Genomic DNA, 26,998 nt, shown 5'->3' with positions numbered 1-26,998 from the left:
AATCTCATAGTTATCATTTGTAATTCCACTTTGATTATCATCTCTTCTTTATAATCCAGTTTCTTTATTTTCTTTATTACATCTACATTATCTGGGATTTGTTTCATTTCTTCATCCTGTCTGTCTATAAATTCTTCCATGTTGTCCTTTCACGTCTTTTACTTTTTTAGAAATTTCTTCAAATAATGTATTACAGATGCAGAAATTATTACTGTCATCTTAAGTATATATTTCTCTCTACAGTTCTTAAAAATGTTTTAAATGTCTCAGATGATATACTTTTGACTTTCATTTTGTAAATTACACTTATTTTTCCTCCCTAGAACTTTAGTTCCCTCTAGTGTCACATTTTGTATTCCCAAGATCTGAAGTTTCTTTGTTTCTATTTTCAACCTTCATCCAGTAAACTTTTTCTTAATAGACTAAACCATGTTCCTACAAAACATTGTTTTGTGTGCTCAGTTTTTCAAAAGTCATAGAAAAGTTCCAATATTCCAAATTTGTCTATTTAAAACTTTGTTAAAATTAAGTTCTTATTTCGCTTTTTGACATTTTATTTTTACAGTACCTTACACTGTTAATTAGCTTTTCTTCTTTTTTAGGATGAAGTTTTACTTATCAGGTAGCTTTTCAAATATTGTTTGGAAAATCTTTTTAATTTTGAAATAATTGTAAATCCAAAAGTGATAAGAAAGTGAGGTAGACAGTCTCAGTATTCTCAAAGACTCCACTTGAAGTTGTGAGCTTCCCTTGTCTTTCCGACCTCAGACCAACAGGTCAACTACTTTCTGAGCAAGTTGAAAAGAGCAGCTGTCTGAAGCTCAGGTGGGCAATTTCTCATCCTCTTCTTATCCAGAGAGGTTCCATTGGACTGAACTTACAACTAAACTATCAGTCATCAGTTGCATCATCATCCACTCTTTTGGAGATATTCAGTTTACCATTTATTCACCCAGAATTCTCCAACTTGTTTTTCAATGTCTGATGCAAGTATGTAAGCCACAGAATTTGTGTGATGATGCCGTAATGCATGTATCTTTGTCCTTTCTCTGGATGCTTTTGATTTTACAGTCTGTTAAACAGTTGCTTGAGAAGGAAGCTGTTGCCAACACCCAATTCTAGATTTTCCTTTGCGACACTCCTTTCATACATTATTTTCACTCTGGATTGTGCATTTAATCTTATCAAGACTTTCATCGAGCAATCTGTAGCATATGAGATTCATATCTCTCTCTGCTTTTTTTCCCTAGTTTAAAACTACGGTATTAATTGGTTTTAATATTGTCAACTATTTTGATGAAGTCGTGGCTAACTACATAATGTCTAAAGTAGTCTCAAAGAACTGTCAACCAATATACCCCTTTTGACTCTCTTGCTAAAGCACTTTACTAATGTAATTTATTAATCTTTAAAAAGAAGCACTAACTTATTATTTTGTATGGATTTCATATTCATTTTTTCCTATAGACTAAAAAGTCTATGATTGATAATCTTGCAAAATACAAATCTGAGGAATACTTTGCTAAATAACACTTTAACAAAAGAAAATTTTAGAAGGGAACACTGTATTAGAGTCGGCATTTAACTGGAGAACTGTGCTGATGCAGCAGACAGTAGAAGAGGAGAAGTAGAGGACATAATAGAAAGGTTTGAAAATAGGAAAAGCTTATCACAACAAATAAATATTTGCGTAGTGTTATTCTACTTATATATATCTACTAGACATTATTTGTGCCATTGATATCTTTTAAACAGTATGGGAGAAATATAATTACAAAGTTAAATACAAAAAGTTAAATATTCAAATGTTAAAACAAAGAATTTAATCCTTTGAAAAGCCTTAATTATAATGTACGAAAAGAAATTATAGAGGAAACAGAAAATCCTACAGCTAGGAGGAAGAGATTGGAAGTTAAAAATAAAAAAAATATACTTTTTTTTTTTAAAAAAACCTGAAAATTAGAGCTTTTACCACTTTGACTGCATAGTTAAGTGCTAACTGATTATTTTAGCCATTATTTATTATTTCTCTCAAGTTATGGTTTTTAAGCTTCTTAACGGTAATTCACAGTGTTATATTGAGTTTTTTGTGTATGTTCCTGTAATTTTACATTTAAAAAAAACCTTTCCAATTTTGGGTATATACTTATTGAGAAATTCAATCATATGACTCTTTTGAGCAGTATTATTTATGGTTAAGATTATAATGGGAATCTTACGTTTCTTATGGCCAAACCTGTTTTATATGCCACCTAAAAAAATTTGCAGTAAGAAAAGTTGATTGAGAGATTAATTGTATTATTATTTTGCTCAATCGGAATATAAAAACAGAATCATTCTAAATTTTTTTAAAAAATAGTATAATTAAACACATGTAGTCAATTACAATATTTTAATAGTAACAGTTAAGGCACGAATCTGAATGATTTGCTATGTCCTAATGGTTCAAGGAACAATTGCAAGTGATTTACACAATTATGGAAACAATTAGGCATTAAATATGCTCTCAGATTGTAGAATTCCTCTTTCAGAAATCTAACCCCATCCAAGGTAAATAATCCCCAAAATCAAAGTTTGTTTTCCTACTCACCAATATCCCCTTGTGCCTCATCTGTATTTAATTTCTGTTCATTTACCATTACCCATCTTATTACTGAATTTGAGGATAATTCAACAGCAGAAGAATGTAGTTTTATTTAAAAAGTAAACAGTGTAGAAAATAAGATGGGTCTCTATAACACAGCATAGGTTAACTTCCAGGAAATTATACCACCAAACAGGAAAGACTGTTGTGTGCTCAAATGAACAATCCAGTAGGATATTTAAGTAAGTTCTATCAGCAACAGAATTATTATTGCCATACCTTTATTCTGAGTACCTTTTCTCAGGGGAAATAATTTCTTTCTTTATTAAGAATTTTCACCATCACTTCTATATCATAACAGATCAGCCAGGGTTTTGTCAGTATTATATACAAGTAATAGTGGAAAAATATAGAATTGACTTCTTCTGAGATATGGATTGAAAGTATTTTAGTCTCAGAAAAGAAGGGAAAGAAGACAAAGTAATTCAGCATGGATATTATAGTTTCAGAATGTAAAATATAGCATAGTAGAAATTGTAGTGGTTAACTAGTTCAGGAACTATTAACCACTGAAATGGTATGCCAACAATATCCTGGGTACCCAGCCTCAACCAATATATGGAATTAGCAGACTGTTAAATGAAGTTTGCAATCATACAAATTCAAGTTCTACATTATGACAGCTACATTGCAGAAAGAATGGGACAAAGGAGAACAGGAAAGCAATATCACAGTCTTTGGAAGAATCCCAAGATTTTCAATTATTGTGTCAAAAGTATTCCAAGGAAGGACAAGACTGAAGGAGATCCAATTTCCTAACAAGCATATGTGAATATGAACTTTGAAGATTTTATCTGGATTCAGAATTACAGCCTCAGAAGAATGATTACTGTATTATGATATGCAACTGTAGAAGTTCATTTGCATTGCCATAAATTATGCAGGAGATATGTATGGGTATGATTTGCTGGATTAATATGAAATCTTTTCTAGGAAATTGCTGATGAAATGTTTAATTTATTTCTATTCTGTTGTAATAACTTCCGCTGTGTTAGGAATGTCAGTTAACGCATTCATATGCACATTTATTACAAAAGGCCCATTGAACACAGTGGAATTTATTTTTGAAAAAAAAAAACATGCATGGATTGTTTGTAAAATTAAACATGTCCCTTTGTCTTCTACTTTCTTTTTTTCCTACAGCATAACTATGTGGCTTGGATATTATTTCCCATCAAGCTACATTATTTGAAGCAAGACAAAATTTGGTTTGTTTCTGATAGTGTCAACATAGCAGACACTGTTTCAACCCTATTCTGTAGCCCTGTATATCGATGAGCAGTATACAGATTAGCCTTCGATTTACAACAGTTCATTTAGTGGCTATTCAAAGTTACAGCAGCCCTGAAAAATGTGTCTTATGAATGTTTTCCATAGTCCTGACTTTTCTAACGTCCCCATGATGAGGTCTTCTGAGACCTTCTGACAAGCAAAGTCAATGGGGAAGCCAGATTCATTTAACAACCGATTAATAACTTATCAGCTGTGGTGATTCACTTAACAACTGTGACAAGAAAAATCGTAAAATGGAGCAAATCACAAAGGTCTCACTTAACAACAGAAATTTTGGGCTCAGTTTGTGGTCGTAAGTCGAGACTACCTGTACCAAGGAATAAAAGCAAAGTGATTGCATATGCTTAAGTATACAGTACTTCACATGGGCACAAAACATCTAGATTGGTTTTGAGAAGCCATCCTCATCTAATGATTTACTTGATTAAGATGATGTTTTAAGTTGGATTCCTAATGTTTACCTCTGTTACCTTGTGTTCTTCTGGAACAATAAATTTGCCTTTAATGAAGTGTTTAGTGAAAAGTAGAGCATAAAAAAACGATAAAAAAATGCTAGCAAAGCAGCTTTCTGCATAATCAACATGGCCAGCTGAGTAGTCTGTCCCGCACTCAAATACTTATACTTTTTATCTTCCTTTTTACTTTCATTGTCTGATGGACAAGCAGGCAACCTTCTGACAGCCAGTTTTTAAAGATGCATCTAAGGGCTGCAGTAAGTGGATCTCTGACCTGTGCTGTCATCAGAATGGATGGATATAGGTTAATTTGGGGGTCCATCAAAGAATAGCAGTTGTGTGGTTATTTTTATATTTCACATGTATTAATTCTGAATCAAAGCCTATACAATATTTGAATATTTTTTCTATTAAAATATAATAGGAAATTGCATTTTGTTTTTGATAATTTGTTACCAAATTTGGTAATAAGACCTGTGGGAGTTCTTGGAAGATTATAGGCTTGCAGTCATCAATGTAGTGCCTCCTTTTTAATTTTTAATTCTTTTTTTAACTGTAAATTTATTTTATCATATTTAGAAATCCAATTGAAATCAATAGAACTGAAATTTATGTTTCCCTGCACTTTGGACTCATTTGGATATTAACATTATATTTATTATTTGTTATTCTGATTTACAACTAATTCATTTTTTTATGGAAAGTTATAAATGTTATTTAACAGAATAATTTAACAATTCCAATGTTTTTTGCCTAAATCTTTTCCCCTTCACTAAACCTGCATGTTTGTTTGCAAGTCATGAGTTTGCAAGTCATGAGGGAGGAGAAAAAAAGGTCTTTTCTTTGTTTCAGATCCGGACATGGATTCTTACAGTGGGTTATACTACGGCATTTGGAGCAATGTTTGCAAAAACATGGAGGGTCCATGCAATCTTCAAAAATGTAAAAATGAAAAAAAAGGTGAGTTTTTAAAAAATAGTTCTGTTAGTTCATGTCTGGTTGCTTCTACTTTTTTTGTCTAACTGCTGATCAAAAAATATCATTGAAAATCTTTATTGATTATTTGCTTTAACATGTTGCCTATTTTCCATAGCTGCTTACATTCTTGTATCTTACATTGGATACTTATACAAAGCCATAAATAATGTCATAAATTGACATTTGACTTGAATCAGGTTTAGAAGTCCCGAGATGGAGGGGCTTTGAATTGTGAAAGCAATCCAACTGAAAAAAAAGTTCTTAAATATTAAACCAGACGTCTCTGCAATTGAAATTTGTTGTCATGGTTGATATATTGCCATTTTGTTCTTATGGCCCAAAAGAAAGAATTGGCTTGATGCACACCTGACTTACAGATGTAATTCCAATTTAAAAAGTTGGGTAAGGAAACTCTCCCAAACATTCTTGAGTTTAGCATTTGCAATTTTTTAAATGCTGGATAGAGTAGATTCATTAATTCAATAGACTACATCCCTAGGTATAGGATGGACAGCTTCTATTGTGTAGTATTGTAAGTAATATTATAAGGTAGATACATTGAGGCTGCATATGGTGTGCAATTTTGGATGTGAAATAATATATTCTTCTAAAATGGGTGTAATTTATGATTGAAGCTGTATAGCTTGGACCTGGGCATATTGCCACTGCTTATTTTTTTTGTATAGCTGTCAATCAAGACTGATAGAAATCATGATATATGACTGCCAGGGGCCTTTGTCTTGTATTTCATTGGGTGGGTCTTCCTTTGTAATCTGCATGTCACTGGCCTTTTGTCAAAAACAGATTTGGCAAATGCAGGTTGGGGAATTACATATTCTATGGTGTAATCTGTATGGAAGAAACAATGAACTGTTGGAAATAATAGAGAATAGGTTTTCCTTCATGGAGAGTTCCATATTTTGTGAATTAAGTGCAAATTGTGTGGGTGGAATGGAATGTTCTATCTTGTGTTTCTTAGGCTAACAATTTTCTGACTTGTCCTTCACAAGTTTGAAGTTTCTAATTTTAATTAGGCAAAAATAATCAACTCCTAAGATTTTGCCTTCTATCTTTAAAAAAATTGTATAGGAAGTACTGCACAGGGAAATGCTGAATTACATAGTATCCCTAGGTAGTTGATATGGTTAATGTAATATGTATAACCAGTTATTGTAGTTTATATGACAAAATTTGTGACATGACATGATGCAGAAATTCAACCATTTTGAGAACTGTAGCTTAATGCAATATGTGTTAATGCTATATCATGGAGAGACATAAATAAAAAATGCTGGTGCAACTAAACAGAAGTTGATTGCTATTTATTTACTGGGGAGATTTATATGATCACACAACTTGCATGATTGATTGGGACTTCAGCTAGCAAACATTAGTAAAAATAACAGAATTTATGAATTACAAGCAAAACCAATGATATCAAGAAAACTAAAGCAAAAGTGACATGCCATAGTGTACTGTTGGTCAACATAAACTTTATTTCCCAAAGATGGACTCCTCTTCTATTATCAGACCCAATGCCTGGGGAAAGGCTCAGGTTCTAAAAGCTTCGCTAAACGTGAACAGGTTCAAGACCAGTGAAATCTCGAGGGGTAGGAATTATTAAAAAGGACATCTGCTGCAACTCAGATGCTATACCTCCTAGACGTAATACTCCCATTGCTTCAAGGCAGGGACCTGGTGCATGCCCATCCTGTTAGAATAATAATCCGAAAAACAGCCTTGTTCTAATCTGTATGGGGATTCATATTAACTGGGACACTGAATTGCCCCCAGAAATCAATTGGAAGCTAATACAGCTGGTAAAGTATGGCATATCGGTAACTACATATACCACTACATTCTGAATTATTTGTAGCTTCCAGATAGCTTTCAAGGGTTGGCTCACGTAGAAGACATTGCAATATGGATATTGAGCACCTCATGCAGAGCCTTCTGATAGGTAGGAATGGGTAAAATTACTACAACACTTGAAGTTGTACAAGGGCTGTCCTGGCCATAGCTGTCACAACTCCTCAAATAGGAGCTTGAGATCCCCATTGAGATCCCATTACAAGTGCAACTAAGGCTCGATACCGTGTTCAGTTTGAAACCAAATTGAAAGTGGCCCCAGAATATGTTGTTCAATATGTAAAACAGGCACATTAAACCTCCAAGATATGTAAAATAAGAGCATTGACCTCAACTCCAAGCCACAAAAAGTTCCTGGTGATGTCATTGAGTCAACTGAATATTCTTGAGGGTACTTTTTTAAAAATATCCATTGAAGGAAGGGGTACAATGGATAAATCTATACCATAATTGATGTCTCCAAGATGCTTGGTTCTGAGATTAAAGATATGTGATACAAAGTTGAATCACCATTAGATTAGATTCTTCATTTCTTTGAATTTGGTAATGTGTTTTGGCACAAAAGTTGTTTGCAATAACGTATGCAAAACATGTACATAATGGGTATATTGGGGAAAAACTTTGTACTATTCCTTGCATTTTTTATTTTAAAAATGGATGATGGCACAGACATTGATTAAATAAATTTATAATTAAATATGTGTGAAACTTAAATGGATTTAGATGTATATCCATATTTAGAAACTGAAAGCTTACACAATTTAAAGTGTTCAGAATATAGCTTAGAAAGTAAGAGCAGTTCAATTGTAGCAATCACCAAAATCATTTTTCTATTAATAATACCCTTGTCAAATCTTAACAGTATAGAGTGGCAACATTAAGCTGCTTAAAGATAGAAAATAAATCTAAAAAATAAGCAAACATTTTGTGGCTGTTCTCATCCCACCAAGCTGTCTATAGAGAGGCCTCAAGTTTACTGGAACCTATTTGTACTATGGATGTATCCTTCCTAAGCAATGCTGAGGATAATATACTACGGAGGTAGATATGAAGATCCCTATAGAGATACAGCTAGTCCTCTCTTAACAACGAGAATTTCCATTGCCAAACAAAGTAGTTGTTAGGTGAAACACGTGGCCACCTTGCTCAATGCCAACAATTTTGGTAGTCCCGGTGCAATCATTAGGCCTGGATTTCTTCCTTCTCCTGCCCTCTCATGCTTACCTTTGCTTCAACTGCCCCCCCCCAGCCTATCTCCCCACAGCTGCCGTCCCTTCACAAGGTCCTCACACAGCCTCACCGAATATTTGTGAAGCTGTACAGAGGCCTCGCAAGGCTTTGGGGAGATGCACCTCATCTTTAGTTGAAGTTGACAAACTGGTCTCCTCCTGTAGATTAATGTTAGTTTTCTTCTTAATTCATTCTAATTTATAAATACATATTGGGGGGGGGGGTGTCATTTGATAGAGGTAAAAATCTTCATCCTAAATAAATTGAGCATGTCCAAATGCACTATTTAAATGCCATCTGTTGAAAATGAACTGCCAAATGGTGACTTATATTTAATGTTTCCCAGAACTGTCGTTTATTTCGAAATAAGAAAAAAAAATAGAAACTTGGTACTTAAAACTTTAAAAAATGAATTAGAATATGCCTCATAATTTAATATGATCAATGGTATTTTTTTTTCTAGAGCAGTGACAGTATAAAATTGTTTTTCTTGAATTTTTTGAGGAATCCCAAAATATTTTTAGCAAGGAGGATCAGATACCCTTTTAAAAAAAAAAACGCATTCTCAGAGGCAATGTGCTGGGGACCATGTGCCAACTGATAGAGATCAAAGAAGCAAAAGGATAGCGCCAACGTCATCTCTCTTTTGGACATGACTTTTTTTCTACTGACATTCTCTTTTTCTTTCACCCACCCACCCCCGTCCCTTCCAATTCAGAAGACTGATTGTTTTTGTCAGAGTAATCACTTTTGCCCTTCCAGAAAGTCATGAAAACCAAGCTATTCTAGTGGGCTTTGGATAATTGAATTCATCATTCTAAATTAGACTGTTAATTATATATTATTGAATAATTATTATACAATTGCTGCTGGTTTTGGTGGTATTATTAAATTATGGCAATAGAAGTGTGTGCTGTTTACTATGAACATTTTGGTTATAGTTTTTGTAAGCTTTTAAATGCATTTGGGAGCATATAAATTTAATGTATCAAATTAAATTAACCTCTCGCTTCAAGGGTTGAGAGCCACAGGTTGCCCATCTCCAAACTAGGACAAGATGTATTGTGGGTTGTATCCAATCCAGGAATATGTAAATGTACAGTTGGGGACAAGGCCTACTGAAATCAAAGTTTCATATTTCTGAAAGTATATACAGAATTATATTTCTGCAAGTATACAGAGAATTATAGTATAAATTAATGTCATTTCAGAACCCATTCAAAATAGTAATAATTATGTTAGATCATGAATGAGTGATTTAAATACTATCTAAATGCAACCGATTCACAGTTAACTCCATGGTTTCTATTAAATGAAGTATAGTGAGAACATGAACTGCATAAAACAAATATTTAAAACATGTTTCAGCAGTTTACAGACGTTAGCTTATTCATGTAACCTCAGTCTAATTTTAACAGCCTTTGGGGGGAAAAGTTGCCTTCTAGCAAGAGAGATCTGTCACTTCTAATTGTCTGCTGGGCAGGAAAAAAAAATAGATGGCAGAAGAAAATAGAAGAGCAGAGGGCGTGAGAGAGAAAAGGTTTGACTGCTCATCACTCTCTTGCCTTCAGCCCTACTTTAGTAGATTATCCTGAAGAGAATGGTTTTTTTATTAGGATAGCAATAAGATTTTAATCTTAAGAGAATTTAACATCACTAAAGGTATTTCGGGAGAGCCAATTTGGTGTAGTGATTAAGGTTGTTTGTCCCATTTTGGGACAAAGCCAGTTGGGTTGCTTTGTTTCTCTCAGCCCTGGGAAGAAGGCAGTAGCAAATCAATTCCAAAATCTTGCCAATAGAACTGTGGAAACTAATCCAGGCACTGGCCAGGATATGCTGGGATATGCAGTACATTATCTCAAATATCTAATACAACTGAGAGTTCAGTCTGCTCTGTTCCTGAAGAGGTGGGGTGGGGAGGAAGGAAAGAGAATTGGGAGTCCTCTTTCAGTGCAGTGTCAATATGTTTTTATTTTACATTACTGTTATGTAGAAGGGTAGTCAAAATTTCAAAAAGAACCTGACTTAAAATTTAACTGTAATTTCCTGAATTATTTAAGTTGCACAAGAAAAAAAAAAGTAAGGTGTTTTCTGTTTATGAAGAATGTATTTAAATTTCAACTTTTCTATTGTTGTCATATTGTTTGATTTATATATTTGTGGTTTTTAGACTGTACTAACAAACAAAAAATCAAATAAATGTAGGTTGCAAAATGAATTTTACTATGGTCAAGTAAATGAAGATCTTATCCATGCATAATTAAAATGTCCCATTAACTGTGCATTGTCTGATTTATGACTCTTAACAAAGACTCTAGAGTACCTCTGAATTCAATGTAAATATCTTCCTATATTCTATATTTTGTTTCCATAGATCATTAAGGACCAAAAACTAATGGTGATCGTTGGAGGAATGTTACTGATAGATCTTTGCATCTTAATTTGTTGGCAAGTTGTTGATCCTTTGAGGAGAACAGTGGAAAAATACAACATGGAGGTCTGTCATTCAGCTATTCTATATTAATGGTTTTCCAATTAGTTGTTTAAGATTATCATGCAAAATAAAATAAAAATATATCCAAAATATTAGGAATGTATCATTTAGTGGGTGCATATATCACAAATAGAATGTGTGTGTGTGTATTTCACATCACATAATGGAATCAAGCATCTCTACCATGCTTAAGAGGTTTTAGATGCAGAAATATTGTAAACACAAGGGAGTTGCTTACTAAAAGTCTATAAGAGATGGTGTTGCAATAAATAATAGATTTTCGGACTCCATTAGCAGATTCATGAGAAACTAATGCAATCTACACATAAAATAAAAGCATAATATGAAGTTCCAAAGATCACTTTATCAAAACTAAGCTTCCTTTTCTACTGTTGATCTTTAGGTATTATAACATCACTGTCTATTACTTTGCTCAGCTTAGTTGATTTATGCAGAATGACTAGTCCAATGTTGGTATCATTTTAAAAAGAGTCACCCTGGAAATATAAAAATCAAGGATGAGATACTCACAGTATAATGTTTATTGTCAGATTTGCCAGTTGAACTCTGAACAAACATTGACTTGATGGCCCAAATAACCCCGCCCATTACAATTCCTATAGTACATTTGATTTATAAGCAAAAATACATTGAACCAACAGTATTGAATAACCTGTATAGATTATGAAACCTTCAAGTATTTTTTGTGAGATGGTCAGTCCTTGTGTTTTTGTATATACTACTTGGGGGGCCACTTCTCCAGGTATTAATTAGGTGGCCTTTCCTGAAATAGATTGGCTTCCCAAGAGATTATCGACTCTGGCATAATTGCATCCCATCAGTTGTTAAAAACTATATATTAATGGAGTTACCTCTCTCTCTCTCTGTGTGTGTGTGTGAATGAATATAGGATATATCAAAAGTCAGAGCCCATAGATAATTTATTATATAATATTATATTAAATGTTTGGATTGGTTGGGATTTTTTCAGAAACATTTCCTTACTCTTGTTTGACACATGACCTTTGAATGTTTTCTTTAAAATAAACACATAAACAAAATAAAACATTGTAATTTACCTATGGGAAATGGAAGGAAGATAGCACAACTGAAAAGTAATATGCTATGAATGTAAAACATTGTATAGTGAGCTTCTGGCAGATACAATATCTTGGAAAAGTTGAGCTACCCAGGTATAATTTATTACTAAACCAAATTTACTTACTCATGTTTAGTGTTGAACATTTTGTTAGGAGTTACATTTATTTTTATGTATGGTTTACTTTTATCAGCAGCCAACTTTCAATATATTCACATAAAATGTTTTCCTATTCATATTATACAGACCTGCTCCAAGGCAATATGCAATCAACCCCCTTTCTCACATTCATGTATTTCTCTTTTTTAAAGTAATTTTTATTAAGTTTATAAGGATATAAATACAAAAGAAAATGGAAGTAGTGGGGAAATGGGGGAGAAAAAAGGGAAGGGAAAATATATAGTAAAGGGAGAGAAAGAAAGAAAGAAAAGCACTGATTCCAAATCATTTTAGCACAAAAGAATAAAATAATAACATTATAGACTTTTTACTTTTATGTGCTAATATGTATTAGCCATTTCTGTAGCAACAAGCCTACCTAATTATCAAAACCCAAAGTCAACGTTTCTTTTTTTTTTTTCCCATCTCAAGCTGTTTCCAAGTAGAAACAGCGCTGGATGTGTTCTTTTCTTTGATTAAGGGCATTCACACATTTCTCAATAACTGCCTGAAGTGCATTTCCCAAAGTGTTGCAATTGTCTACTATTTGCACCTTTATAAATCAGAATTTTAGCTTTTGTCACACATTTATATTAATATAATCCACTACTTTCTCCCAAAACTTGGTATGTACAGGACATTATAGAAACATGGTTTAAAAAAGCATTCTTCTTATCTCTAATGAAACGCTGTGACATTCTGACATTCGTTTTCTATGCAAACTTAATGGAGTCCAATAAGTTCTAAATATTTTTTATAGTATATATAATATATCATAATTTGAAGCCCATTGATATTTTCGGTTTCCAGCAAAACCCTTCCCACTGAGAGTAATGGGTTTACTTAATGGCTGTGCAAAACAAGTTATAAAATCGGGCCTGGTCATATGGTGACCAGCTTTATGATGGTCACAATTTACAATTGTAACTGTGGGCTCAGTTACAGGTATAACTTGAGAATTACCTGTACTCATCTCATTCCCATCCATTCATCCATGTATATCATCTGATCATCACACTGAGTTTTACAATTTTTCATTTTACTTCTATACTTCATTTATCCAACATTTTATAGGTATTGTATTTTCCTCTCTCTGTTAATTCCGCAAGCATCCTGCCTCCTCTCCTCATATAATTGAAAGGGATCTTAGAAGTCATCTAGTCAAGCTCTCTGTTCAATTCAGGATTTGCTAGAACATTTCTGACTGAGAGACCATCCTACCTCTGTTTGAAGATTTCTAATGGGAGAGAATTTAACACATCATATGTCAGCCTATTTCATGCAGTTTCATGCAACCAGGAAGTTCCTATCCTGTACCTCCTTACTTGTTGTTTTAACCCATGAGCTTGGGAGCTGTGTTCTTGATCAATAGATAATAAATCTGCTTTGTCTTTTGGATGACAACACTTTATAGCTATTTGAAAATTTGTAATACCTTCCATTAATCTTTTTTTTTTTTTTGGTAGTTGAAACCATATTCAACTTTACTCAACAATACTCAACTTTACACAACAATACTGAGCTAACCCCATGAAGGACAGTCATTCATGGGGATAGTTTGTTTCTGCACCTTCACCATTTTGTAGCTCTCTGAAATTGCTCCAATTTGTACTGCCCTTTTTGAACTGTGATGCTCAGAATTTAATGATATTCCAAACATGGCCTGATCACAGTCAAATAGAATATAAAAATCATTTCCTGTTAAGTAGCTTCTAACTTCTTTTAATATACTCATTAATGGTAGCTGTTGGAAACATCAGCTTATTTTGAGATTTAGCCCTTCCTCCCTCCCTCCCTCCCTGCTCATTAATTCATGTGTTTTATCATACATTCATCTTACATTCCAGGTTACAATCTTATAACACCGTAATCAAAATATGGTTCTAAATTTGTCAAATTAATGCTTTTAGTAATTTTTTTTAAAAAAGAGTAGACTATGTTATCAGCTTTAATCATACGTACACCACATACCAGTATTTCCAGGTAGTGATAAAGATAATACTTGTCAGTTCTTGCACTTTTTAGTCAGATTCTATAAGCATAATCAAAGCCCAGTTTTATAGCAAGCATGCTTTTCTTTTCTTTTCCTGCAAGCTAGGAACCCTGATTTAAAGCACCCAGCAAACCATCACATCCAACCAACTAGGAGCTACATGCAGTGTTTTGCTACACTCAATATATTTTTATATAGTAGTTATCTAAATATACCATACTATAATACAGAAATAGACATTTTAATTTTATTTTTTATATGCTGCCATCAAAGCCAAATTTCCCAACTGGCTTATATTTTTCTTTCTTGTATAGCTTTTTGTAGATTGAACTGCAGTACAAAATTTAGGAAATGTTAATATTGAACTATACTTCTGTTTGCTTACTAGATAGGGAAATGCAATTATGTGTACATGAAAATCAAAGCTGTACTCTCTTCTATCACTCCAGTTGATGTTCAGTGGTCACCAGATGCTTATACTGATTTAACTGGGTTGTGATTCACTAATCTCCTCCATTCACTAAAGGGAGATGAGACTTCTTTTTAATGTCCAAAAGCAATTATCTGATTTAATCTCTTTCACTGTACAACTGTGAGATGAATTAGTGCACAAATAAAACATCAGAGACAAGATCAGTACTTCAGTTAAAATAACTATAATACTACATATCATGAACCTGATAAAATATTTTGTATAGCATTTACCTACCAAGGTTTTATATATGCTTCATAGAGTTGAGAGATAGAGAAGAGAGACAGTGGCTGCAATGAGAAAAATGTATCACTGTTTTTGTCTTTATTAAATAAGATACTAACCTTTCAAAAGTTTAGTATTTATTCCAATCTCACCTTCCAAAACTGATTGAGAAGGAAATTGTGGAAAAAAGAACTAAAAGAAAGAAACTAGAAACAGTTTAAGACCAGTCAACTGAAGGATTGCCTTCTTTCATATCAATCTCATAGTCCTTAAAGGTAATTTCATGAATCTTGTTCCAAGTACGTTATGGGTATCAGGGATAAGACAGGCCATCTTTGTATAGAGATTGTATTTCTGTAATGTGTTCTCCAATTCAGCATGATATGTGATACATTTGATACAAGTATTTTAGAAGTTATGGGAAGTTTTAATATAATTTTATCTTTGATTCTAAACACTTGTCTTGACTTGTTAGGGGACCTCTAGAGAATTTATGTCAGAAAGACAGTATGTAAGTAGCTTAACACTGTTAAAGAAGTAGGAAACTAGTAATCTGTTATGCAAGGAGATTTAGCATTCTTGTCTGTCCAGAATATATTAGGAAATTTTTATTTGTGACAGAACTAGATGTGAGGAGAGGTGCCAACAAACTCATATTACAGTTAGTGAGTATCTTCTCCTACTGGATTTCCCAGTTGTCTTCTCTAGATTTAGCATATATTGATGTAATTCATGTTGAACATAGTTATTGAAGGATGCAACCAAAAATTGTCATAAGTAAAAAAGGGAGGATGAGGTTGTAAGAGTTTAATAAAAATAATCCAAAGAAACGGTTTTTGACATTACTGACTGTTCATATGAACAATATAATCTTGAATGACCATAAGTAACATTAAATTATTGGGATTTATATCATTTATTATTGAATGGATGATACTTTAACAAAATGAAAGAGCTCTATTGGCCATTAAAAATTCCTCAAACTATATTTTGGACAATATTAGAAGATCACATAGTAAGTACGCTTTCAAGTTCTACAAAATGTTTTTTTAAGAAACAATATAATAAAGGGAAAGGAAAAAGAAGAAACAAACAATTATATTATAAAATATAATTAAATGCATAGGTTCTATGATTTAAAAATCTAAATCATAGAACCTGTACATTTAATTATATTTTACAATTAAATTTAGGAGTGGCACTAAGCAAGCAAATTAGGCTCAGTTGCAGCCTTCACAGCCTAATGCCCTCCATATATTTTGAATTCTAATTTTCCTCATATTAAACCAAGAAAGCCATTGTCCATGTTCACTGAAGTGATGGGTACTGTAATCCAACACATCTGGAACATATCAAATTTTGTAAGATTGCTTTATCAAATACAGGAACAGAAAATATCTGATTCCTGCTGTAGAAAGTATGAAACAATTTGGCTTTTAGACCCATTCATGGTGCTATTAATATCTGCCAATTCAAAGAGTATTTAAAGTATCAGAATAACTCTCTTCTTTCATTTTTTTTCTGCACTTATTACCTACTTCACAGCTGCTGTTTTATCCTCCTGCTTCCAGTGTTTCTCTGTTCACTTTGCTTTGCTTTGACAGTATGCATATTTGTATATCTGTTTGTGTTCCTACAACTATCTTCTGCACACACAAGATGTCTTTTCTTTTTTCTTTTTTGCAAATTAGAGCATATGCTGTTAGCATACCTTGGTTTTCTTCAATCCTTCCTTGATACTAGAAATACCTTGATGTGTTAGCAAGCTAATCCTAAGAACATGGCCTGAAAATTCAACAACCTTTTAAAACTAAACAGCTCTAGATTTTGTCAGTGCCTACATGGAAGAACATCTGGGCTGTGCAGCATTTCTGATTCAAGTGATAAATTTCCTTTGGAATATGAAGATTGCTTATGTAAATACTTGTCTGTTAATCTGTAATGCAGTTTTTGTATAAAAATATGCAGAGCATGTTTGGTATGCTCAGAAGTGCTATGCAGGGCAACCAATGGCACCCGCAGCAACCTTAAATTGTAGCAGAACCCCCAAATTAAATCAAACTATATTTTTACTTGCCTGGAAAAAATGCCACTGCCAAATTAGCCATTCTTCATTTCACTTTGCCAGAGCAGATGTTATTAAAAGAACAATAAAAAGTAAGAAAATTACATTACAATGAACAAGTTAAAAATTACTCTTTTTTAAAAAAATCTTTCCAACCGGAAATATTCATTTTTCTGTTTTGTCAGAAAAGGGCTGATTGAAATACTGAGAGGGAAAACATACCAGGATTTTATGTCTTGAATGGTATTTTTTTCCAACCATACAAAATACAAAACCACACATATTTTAGCTATGCCTGTACTCTGATGAAGTTCTGAGTATTCTTGAAAATTTGACTGTTCTCCTATGCTTTTAAGTAGTTCTAGATAAATTTTTTGCTTGAGATTTCTCTCTCTCTCTCTCTCTCTCTTTCTCTCTCTCTCTCTCTCTATCTCTCTATCTATCTATCTCTATCTCTCTATCATATATATATATATATATATATATATATATATATATATATATATATATATATATATATATATATATATATATATATATTTTCTGAGGTTCTCATGGTATTTGTATGTGGATCTTTGGTTATTCGGTTTTCTCCCGCGTAAGATTGGAAGTATCTAGGCAACGTTTCGATGAAGTCTCATTCATCATCTTCAGGCTTCTGTCTTCAGCTCTGTGCTTCTCAGAGTGATGTGAGCTTGCAGCTGCTTCTTCCTTTTAACTGCTAGTGGGGTGTGACTTGATTGGTTGGGGGCTTGGCTGATTGGGTGGGGGTGTGTTCTCATTCGTTGGGGTTTGGCTGTGTTCTGATTGGTTGGGGGTTGGCCATGTTCTGATTGGCTGGAGGTGTGTTCTGTTCAGGTGGGGGCTTGGTTGTGCTCAGGTTGGTCTTAGTTGCTGGGGGATTTGAGCTGGTGAGCTGTGATCTTGCTGTTTGGCTTCGAGTTCGTGGTCGTGCTGCATCTTCATGGTGGGGGTCAGATCGCTTCATGTATGGCTCAGGGGATCACCCCTCTCACCTGTCATCGCAAACCTCTACATGGAACACTTTGAAACACAAGCTCTAGAAAAATATGATCACAAACCCAAACTCTGGCTCAGATACGTAGATGACACCTTCATAATCTGGCCACACGGGAAAGAAAAACTGAACAACTTCCTCACACACCTCAACAGCCTACACCCCAAAATACAATTCACCATGGAAACAGAAACTAACAATCAACTTCCCTTCCTAGATGTCTTGGTATACAAAAAACCCAATGGCTCCCTAGGACATACCATCTACCAGAAGAAAACACATACAAACCGCTATCTACATGCACTCTCACACCACCACCCAGCACAGATCAATTCCGTAGCTGAGACACTCATCTCCAGAACAAAATGCTTAGCTGATGAACAACACCTAAAAACCGAACTAAACACTCTCACCAACGTACTAACAGCCAATGGATTCCAAAGAAAGAAGATTACCCACCTAATCCAAAAAGAAACCCCAACCAAAATCCAAGACAGAGAACAAGAGAGCGGCAAAGCCCTCCTCCCATATATAAAAGGCACTACAGACAAAATCAGTAAGATCCTCCAAAAACACAACATTAAAACAGCATTCTGCACAAACAGAAAAATATCCACCATCCTAAGAAACCCTAAAGACAAAATCGAGTTAGAAAACCAAGGAGTATACGAAATCCCTTGCACCGCCTGCCCCACCACATACATTGGACAAACTAACAGGAGAATAAGTGCACGCGTTGAAGAACATAAGAACTCAATCAAAAAGAAGAACCGACCTCTTCCCTGGTCCAACACCTCAAAGCCACAGGACATGAGATTGATTTTAAAAATACCAGAACTATCACCAAAACCGAACACTTCAACAACAGAATAATCAGAGAAGCCATAGAGATAGAAAAACGCCCACACAGCATGAATAAAAGAGATGACACCTCCCGCTTACCAGCCATTTGGAAACCCGCCCTCATGAACAGACAAGTACCTAACATGATGAATGACACCAGACCCACACCCACGAGGCCACACAAGATGCCACCACCACACTTCACGTAAAAAGCAGACTCACACCCACACAGAAGATGAGACACGACCACAGACCAGAAGCCGCACTGCAGCTGCATCACTACCCACTTCAACCCCCTGAGCCATACATGAAGCGATCTGACCCCACCATGAAGATGCAGCACGACCACGAACTCGAAGCCAAACAGCAAGATCACAGCTCACCAGCTCAAATCCCCCAGTAACTAAGACCAACCTGAGCACAACCAAGCCCCCACCTGAACAGAACACACCTCCAGCCAATCAGAACATGGCCAACCCCCAACCAATCAGAACACAGCCAAACCCCCAACGAATGAGAACACACCCCCACCCAATCAGAACACAGCCAAGCCCCCAACCAATCAAGTCACACCCCCACTAGCAGTTAAAAGGAAGAAGCAGCTGCAAGCTCACATCACTCTGAGAAGCACAGAGCTGAAGACAGAAGCCTGAAGATGATGAATGAGACTTCATCGAAGCGTTGCCTGAGATACTTCCAATCTTACGCGGGAGAAAACCCGAATAACCAAAGATCCATATATATATATATTTTCTTAAGTTTTCACAGGTACTTACATGTATGGTATTCAGCTTTGTTCAGGTATTTTCCCACGTCATTATAGTTGTGCTTTTAAAGTTGTAGCGTTTGCAGAATCTCATCTGCCATCATCAGGCTTCAGACAACACAATACAGAAGCCTGATGATGGCAGATGAGATTCTGCCAAACGTTGCTACAACTTTAAAAAGCACAACTATAATGATGTGGGAAAATACCCGAACAAAGCTGAATGCCATACATACATACATACATACATACATACATACATACATACATACATACATATATATATATATATATATATATATATGTAAGTATGTATATGTATATGTATATGTATTGATCTTTTTCCTTCTTTTTGAACTCTAAGAACCAAACTATTACATTATATTACACTACATTATATTTTATATTTTATTTAATATTTTATATATATATAATAGCCAATGGACTACAATACTGTATGTCAGCATTTAAAACCTTTTTTATATAACTTGTGCATTAACTTAAGTTGTAGAAGGGAACGGACTAAAAACATTGGAGAGTCAGTTGTTGTGATTAATGTTGAAAGGTTGGTGTTCCAATTTATTCCTACATCTCTGTTCTTTTATGTTAACCACACAGATTTTCAGGTCAGGAAGAATCACCGAAATAATTACTTCTGATATGTTGTGTAACTTTCACAAATTTCATTTCTTACTATATCTCTTTGAATCCTTCCAGTGTTACAACATACACTTTTGAAGCGTCAGCCAGCTAATTAATATGGCTGTGTGGGCAGGTTTTACTTACTGATGCATGTGTAGGTTCTAAATAAAACACAAAACATTTGCTAAATATAGAAGACATGTTTTAGAAGATAGTACCAATAAAGGAGAATATTTGTAGCTCAGGCTTGAAATGAGTGAGTCCTTGGTGTTCTCTGAGTTTGGTTGTTTTCTTGCAGACGTTTCATTACCTGAACTAGGTAACATCATTAGTGCCAGATTAGCAATGACAATGTTATCTGGTTTGGGTAATGAAACGTCTGCAAGAAAACAACCAAGCTCAGAGAGCACCAAGGACTCCTCAGAAGATGGTACCGTTAATTTAATATTCCCAGGATATATCTGTTAATGTAGATATGAGATCTCATTATGAATACAGATTATTGTTTTAGGAATACCCCTCTCTTTTTCCCCCCTATTTATATTGGTTATTTCAGTCGGAGGCCAAATTTGCTTCTTCATGTAGAACAAATATAATCATCATTTAGTCTAGCCCTCAATTGTTTTGGTCCACTGTGGTTGGTTGGTTGATTGATTTTGTTTTTTTGAGTCAGTTTTGACTCCCGGCAACTTCCTGAAATAGTTCCTGCAGTTTTTGTGGAAAGGTTTTGAGAAGTGATTTGTCATTGTCGTTGTTTCTCCCTTGGGCTGGAGAGTGAATGACTGACCCAATATCACCCACTTAGCTTTGTGCCTAAAGTGAGGACTAGAATTCATGGTCTCCTTAACTACTATATCAGAAGTTATTATTTTTACCTTTTTTATACGGTTAATAAATGTATCTCTAAATGCAACTATTTGAACTTTGCAAGTCCAGACACCTTATGAACTACTAGCAAAGATAATAAACTTAAAACATATCTTTATCTTAGGCTAGTATAATTTACCCAGACTTGTACAATCTCACCAAGATTCTAGGAAGATATGTTTTTCAGTCTTGTTTGAGAATACCTTTTAAACAAGATGTGCTTGAATTATAACCTGAGTTTTTCTGAATGGAAAGCATATGGTCTACTGAGAAATAGTCTCCTCCATATTAAGCATCTTGCTTATGCTTGATGTGTGAACACCAAATGACTCCATTCATATAAAAACTTTGTGTCCTGCATTTTCACTAGTTTTATTGTCGAACATTTTTTCATAATAAATTGAACTAACTTCCTCTTCTGTTGTAATATGCTTTTCAGTAACATTAAATACAATTTAATATCTTTTGGGGTATTATCTTTATTAATTGATACTGTGCCCTACTTTTGCTTGTTGTTTTAATATTATAAATTTATGTTGCTTGGTTAATCTTTAGCTGGGACTCTATTGTGGAGCCAAAAGGCAGAAAAAAATCTCTGTTTTTAAATTCTTCTAATTTAAACTATTGAAAGAAATAGTTAAAACACAAGTACATTTTTGACACAACTCATTTAAATTTTTTTTGCCAAAATGTTTTCAAAAATTGCATTTCAGTATATTTTTCAGCATTTTCTGTGATGCCTATTTTAACAGCTGTTGCTTTTAATTGCTTTCTGAGTAATCATTTTGCTATGCTGCTTTTGATTTCATTTCATATAAATGTTATCTGTATTTTTATTCTACGATAGTTTGAGTTATATTAAATTCAAGGAAAAAATGCAGAAAAAAATACTTGCTATATATATACTGGTAATGGACAGTATTATATATAGAAGAAAGAAGTATCTAGATAACATTTTAGATGCTTAATTCAGACAATCTGATTCCAACCCCAAATCTTCAAAATTAATTAAATTAAAGCTTGTCCTTTTAAGGCTTAATTCATTTAAATAAAGTCATAATTTAATTGCTTAAATAAATTGTTAAAATCACATTTTTTCTGCTGCATCTTGTTTCCTTTTTAAAGTATGCGCAAAAGTGCAATTTTTCTGTCTCTACAATTTATAACTTCATAGAGCCACAGCTGACTTAATCTGTTATATCCAAGATTCTGCTTAAACTGTGAAGCTGACAATGGGAGACTGTCATAGGTAGCTTCTTTCATGATATGGAACCTTGGTTGAGCATGTGCTGAAATCATAGAACAGCCTGTATATGATGGTTAGGCTTTTTCCTCAATGCTCACCCTGTAAAGTTCCTCCAAGCATTTGGAATTATATTATGCAAAATTTAAAATGCAAATTCTTGACAATTTTTCTTTCATAGAGATTGGATTGGTGACATATTGGCATATTTTGTCTGTAATCCATTTATTTATTTATGAAAGTATTATTCATTTCAGTAACTATTGAAATTCAAATAACCATTGATAAATATTCCAAACTTGTGTATGTGATTTAAAATCTGTCCGCCAGGCAATTCAATCAGTTTTACATTAGAAAGAATTTCATAGAAAAGTGCATTATAAAATATAGAATCAGATTGCTTAGTGATGAAGGTGTTTAATATACTGAAGCCAGAACTGATTTTTAAAAAAATTATTACATGATTCCATTTCCACCAGTTATTAAAACAGTACACCTAATTTTTACAGAAAAATTAAATCTGTTTATTTAATAACTCTGTTTTGCAAATTAGCCGTTCTAAACACTTATAAACATGAAGTGGGAGTTGCTTAATTCCATTGCTCCCATTGGCCAGCTTCTGGTAACTGTTTCACAAGGAGTGAAAATTGAAGGCTGACCTTGCTTCTGTTAAAGGCACGTGTAGAACCTTCAATTGCTTAAATACAGCTGGCTTGAATCTAGTTAGGAGACATTTTCTGCATTCCTATAAAAATAACCACTGCCACTTATTTTTTTTATCACTTTTGAATCAGTTTCTAGGGAAACAAACAACATTGTGATAACTGGAAACCAGCAGTAGAAGCTGACTCAGCTGGTGGCCAGTTTTGTTTCTGTTTCCATGGAAACAGATTTGAAATAGGCATAAATAATCTCACTAAACACAAACGGTTCTAAGAAGGTTGGACGAACACATTTCCTCATTTACCTGGGTCAATAAAGATTGCCTTGAAGACTAACATTTAATAACACTCTATTTTATGAAGATCACTAACCAAGTCTCAAGTTCATGTATTTCATCAACACTAAGAATATAAAATTCTAATCAAATCCCTTAGAAATTACATAAATAATTATTCTATTTAACTCTACCATATTCTTTCCTAAAGAAGGACACAAGGACCACCAAGCAGCCAGACAAGATTTTACAACTTGCCACTTAATTTTGCTGCCTGAGGTATTCTTCCAATTATCTTATTTCCAATTACTACAATTAAAGTAATTACTACATGATCTGTTTATCAAATATCAGTTATTCTTTCTTTTAGTATTGTTTTGATTTCATTATATCCTATTCTCAAATTAACAGGGCTAGAACAAGTCAGGAGAAGCTCAAATTAAGCCAATAATGAATTATCCTTAAATAGACTTTGTACTCCATAGTTCTCAGTCCTGCTTTACTTCTAATTGATGTGCTGCATTTGGGATGCTCTTTGCTCCTTGTTATGGTCTGCTTTGTTCTCCACGCCTAATTTTATGCCATCAGGAATTGTGCCAAAGGTGCAGCTGTGAGTGATTTAAATAAAGTTGAGATATATTAAGCCTTTCTTATATAAATATTGAACAAGATGCTTGTGTTTGCTTCAATACTCCTCTGTGGGCAGTACATAGAAAGTGGGTTCCACGATTTGTAGAGAAATGAAAATCATTCCTAGGTAATTGAAGCTAGTCTACCTGTCAAATAATGCCCAATAACAGCGCAAAGCCCAGTTCTGGGTCTTTTTAAAAAAATCATTGTATTTAGTCCTTATATACCGTATTTGCCGGCGTATAAGACGACTGGGCGTATAAGACGAGCCCCCAACATTTCCACTCAAAATATAGTTTTTGTTATATACTACGCACTGGTAATGGACAGTATTATATATAGAAGAAATACTGTGTTGTAAACTTGGGGTATCTAGATAACATTTTAGATGCTTAATTCAAAGACAAAATGCTTTAGAGAGGCAGCTGATTCCAACCCCAAATCTTCAAAATTAATTAAATTAAAGCTTGTGTGTGTGTGTGTGTGTGTGTGGTTCCTTTTAAGGCTTAATTCATTTAAATAAAGTCATAATTTAATTGCTTAAATAAATTGTTAAAATCACATTTTTCTGCTGCATCTTGTTTCCTTTTTAAAGTATGCGCAAAGTGCAATTTTCTGTCTCTACAATTTATAACTGCATAGAGCCACAGCTGACTTAATCTGTTATATCAAGATTCTGCTTAAACTGTGAAGCTGACAATGGGAGACTGTCATAGGTAGCTTCTTTCATGATATGGAACCTTGGTTGAGCATGTGCTGAAATCATAGAACAGCCTGTATATGATGGTTAGGCTTTTCCTCAATGCTCACCCTGTAAAGTTCCTCCAAGCTTTTGGAATTATATTATGCAAAATTTAAAATGCAAATTCTTGACAATTTTTCTTTCATAGAGATTGGGTTGGCGACATATTGGCATATTTTGTCTGTAATCCATTTATTTATTTATGAAAGTATTATGCATTTCAGTAACTATTGAAATTCAAATAACCATTGATAAATATTCCAAACTTGTGTATGTGATTTAAAATCTGTCCGCCAGGCAATTCAATCAGTTTTACATTAGAAAGAATTTCATAGAAAAGTGCATTATAAAATATAGAATCAGATTGCTTAGTGATGAAGGTGTTTAATATACTGAAGCCAGAACTGATTTTTAAAAAATTATTACATGATTCCATTTCCACCAGTTATTAAAACAGTACACCTAATTTTTACAGAAAAATTAAATCTGTTTATTTAATAACTCTGTTTTGCAAATTAGCCGTTCTAAACATTTAGAAACATGAAATGGGAGTTGCTTAATTCCATTGCTCCCATTGGCCAGCTTCTGGTAACTGTTTCACAAGGAGTGAAAATTGAAGGCTGGCCTTGCTTCTGTTAAAGGCCCGTGTAGAACCTTCAATTGCTTAAATACAGCTGGCTTGAATCTAGTTAGGAGACATTTTCTGCATTCCTATAAAAATAACCACTGCCACTTATTTTTTTATCACTTTTGAATCAGTTTCTAGGGAAACAAACAACATTGTGATAACTGGAAACCAGCAGTAGAAGCTGACTCAGCTGGTGGCCAGTTTTGTTTCTGTTTCCATGGAAACAGATTTGAAATAGGCATAAATAATCTCACTAAACACAAACGGTTCTAAGAAGGTTGGACGAACACATTTCCTCATTTACCTGGGTCAATAAAGATTGCCTTGAAGACTAACATTTAATAACACTCTATTTTATGAAGATCACTAACCAAGTCTCAAGTTCATGTATTTCATCAACACTAAGAATATAAAATTCTAATCAAATCCCTTAGAAATTACATAAATAATTATTCTATTTAACTCTACCATATTCTTTCCTAAAGAAGGACACAAGGACCACCAAGCAGCCAGACAAGATTTTACAACTTGCCACTTAATTTTGCTGCCTGAGGTATTCTTCCAATTATCTTATTTCCAATTACTACAATTAAAGTAATTACTACATGATCTGTTTATCAAATATCAGTTATTCTTTCTTTTAGTATTGTTTTGATTTCATTATATCCTATTCTCAAATTAACAGGGCTAGAACAAGTCAGGAGAAGCTCAAATTAAGCCAATAATGAATTATCCTTAAATAGACTTTGTACTCCATAGTTCTCAGTCCTGCTTTACTTCTAATTGATGTGCTGCATTTGGGATGCTCTTTGCTCCTTGTTATGGTCTGCTTTGTTCTCCACGCCTAATTTTATGCCATCAGGAATTGTGCCAAAGGTGCAGCTGTGAGTGATTTAAATAAAGTTGAGATATATTAAGCCTTTCTTATATAAATATTGAACAAGATGCTTGTGTTTGCTTCAATACTCTTCTGTGGGCAGTACATAGAAAGTGGGTTCCACGATTTGTAGAGAAATGAAAATCATTCCTAGGTAATTGAAGCTAGTCTACCTGTCAAATAATGCCCAATAACAGCGCAAAGCCCAGTTCTGGGTCTTTTTAAAAAAATCATTGTATTTAGTCCTTATATAACTCAACTATAAAGGTTACATAAAGATATAAAACCTGAAGAGCAGACTTCAGCCCAATTGGTCATTTGCAATAAAATTATATCATCTGAATATTGCAGCACTGTAATATATTTGTTTGCTATTTCAGGAAACAGAAATCTGCTTTAGTTAAATTTATGCTGGTCTTTGATTCATGAAAAGTTTACTGGTTAAATTGGTTAAATTTGGTTACATATAAGAGTATATTTATTTTCTCTTTGGGTGGGTGTAAACTTAGAAAGTTGGCTAAGATGTTAAAAGTAATAGTTTCATGCATTTTATAAATAAGAATTAATAGATATAGCTTTGAGACGAGTCTCTTATAATTTTACTTTTGAAACATACTGAAATGCCTACTTAAAATCAATGAAATAGCATAATGCAGATGTATATTTCTTTACCATATAACATAGCCCAACTCCCAGTTCTATTTTACAGTACTTATATAATACTTTTTGACTCTTTTTTGACAGACTCTTGATTAGCCTATCAAATTTCCCTTTAGGTATTATAGATTTTAGGTATTATAGATTTTATTAATAATATTGCACATCAAAT

The 26,998-nt window shown here is 33.8% G+C and overlaps 1 protein-coding gene across 1 annotated transcript in view; it reads left to right on the top strand.

The window, feature by feature from the left end:
- Positions 1–26,998, top strand: part of GABBR2 (gamma-aminobutyric acid type B receptor subunit 2) — a 354,273-nt gene that overhangs the window by 240,990 nt on the left and 86,285 nt on the right. Inside the window, exons 12-13 of the mRNA XM_087961130.1 lie at positions 5,245–5,352; positions 10,844–10,966. Coding sequence (XP_087817256.1) covers positions 5,245–5,352; positions 10,844–10,966 — 231 coding nt within the window. The remainder of the gene's footprint in view (positions 1–5,244; positions 5,353–10,843; positions 10,967–26,998) is intronic.

This window comes from Notechis scutatus, chromosome 3, assembly GCF_049901735.1.
Source record: "Notechis scutatus isolate UNSWTSFEM ecotype Mainland chromosome 3, rNotScu1.2, whole genome shotgun sequence".
Lineage (NCBI taxonomy): Eukaryota > Metazoa > Chordata > Lepidosauria > Squamata > Elapidae > Notechis > Notechis scutatus.
This window is presented reverse-complemented; position numbering and strand designations above follow the sequence as displayed.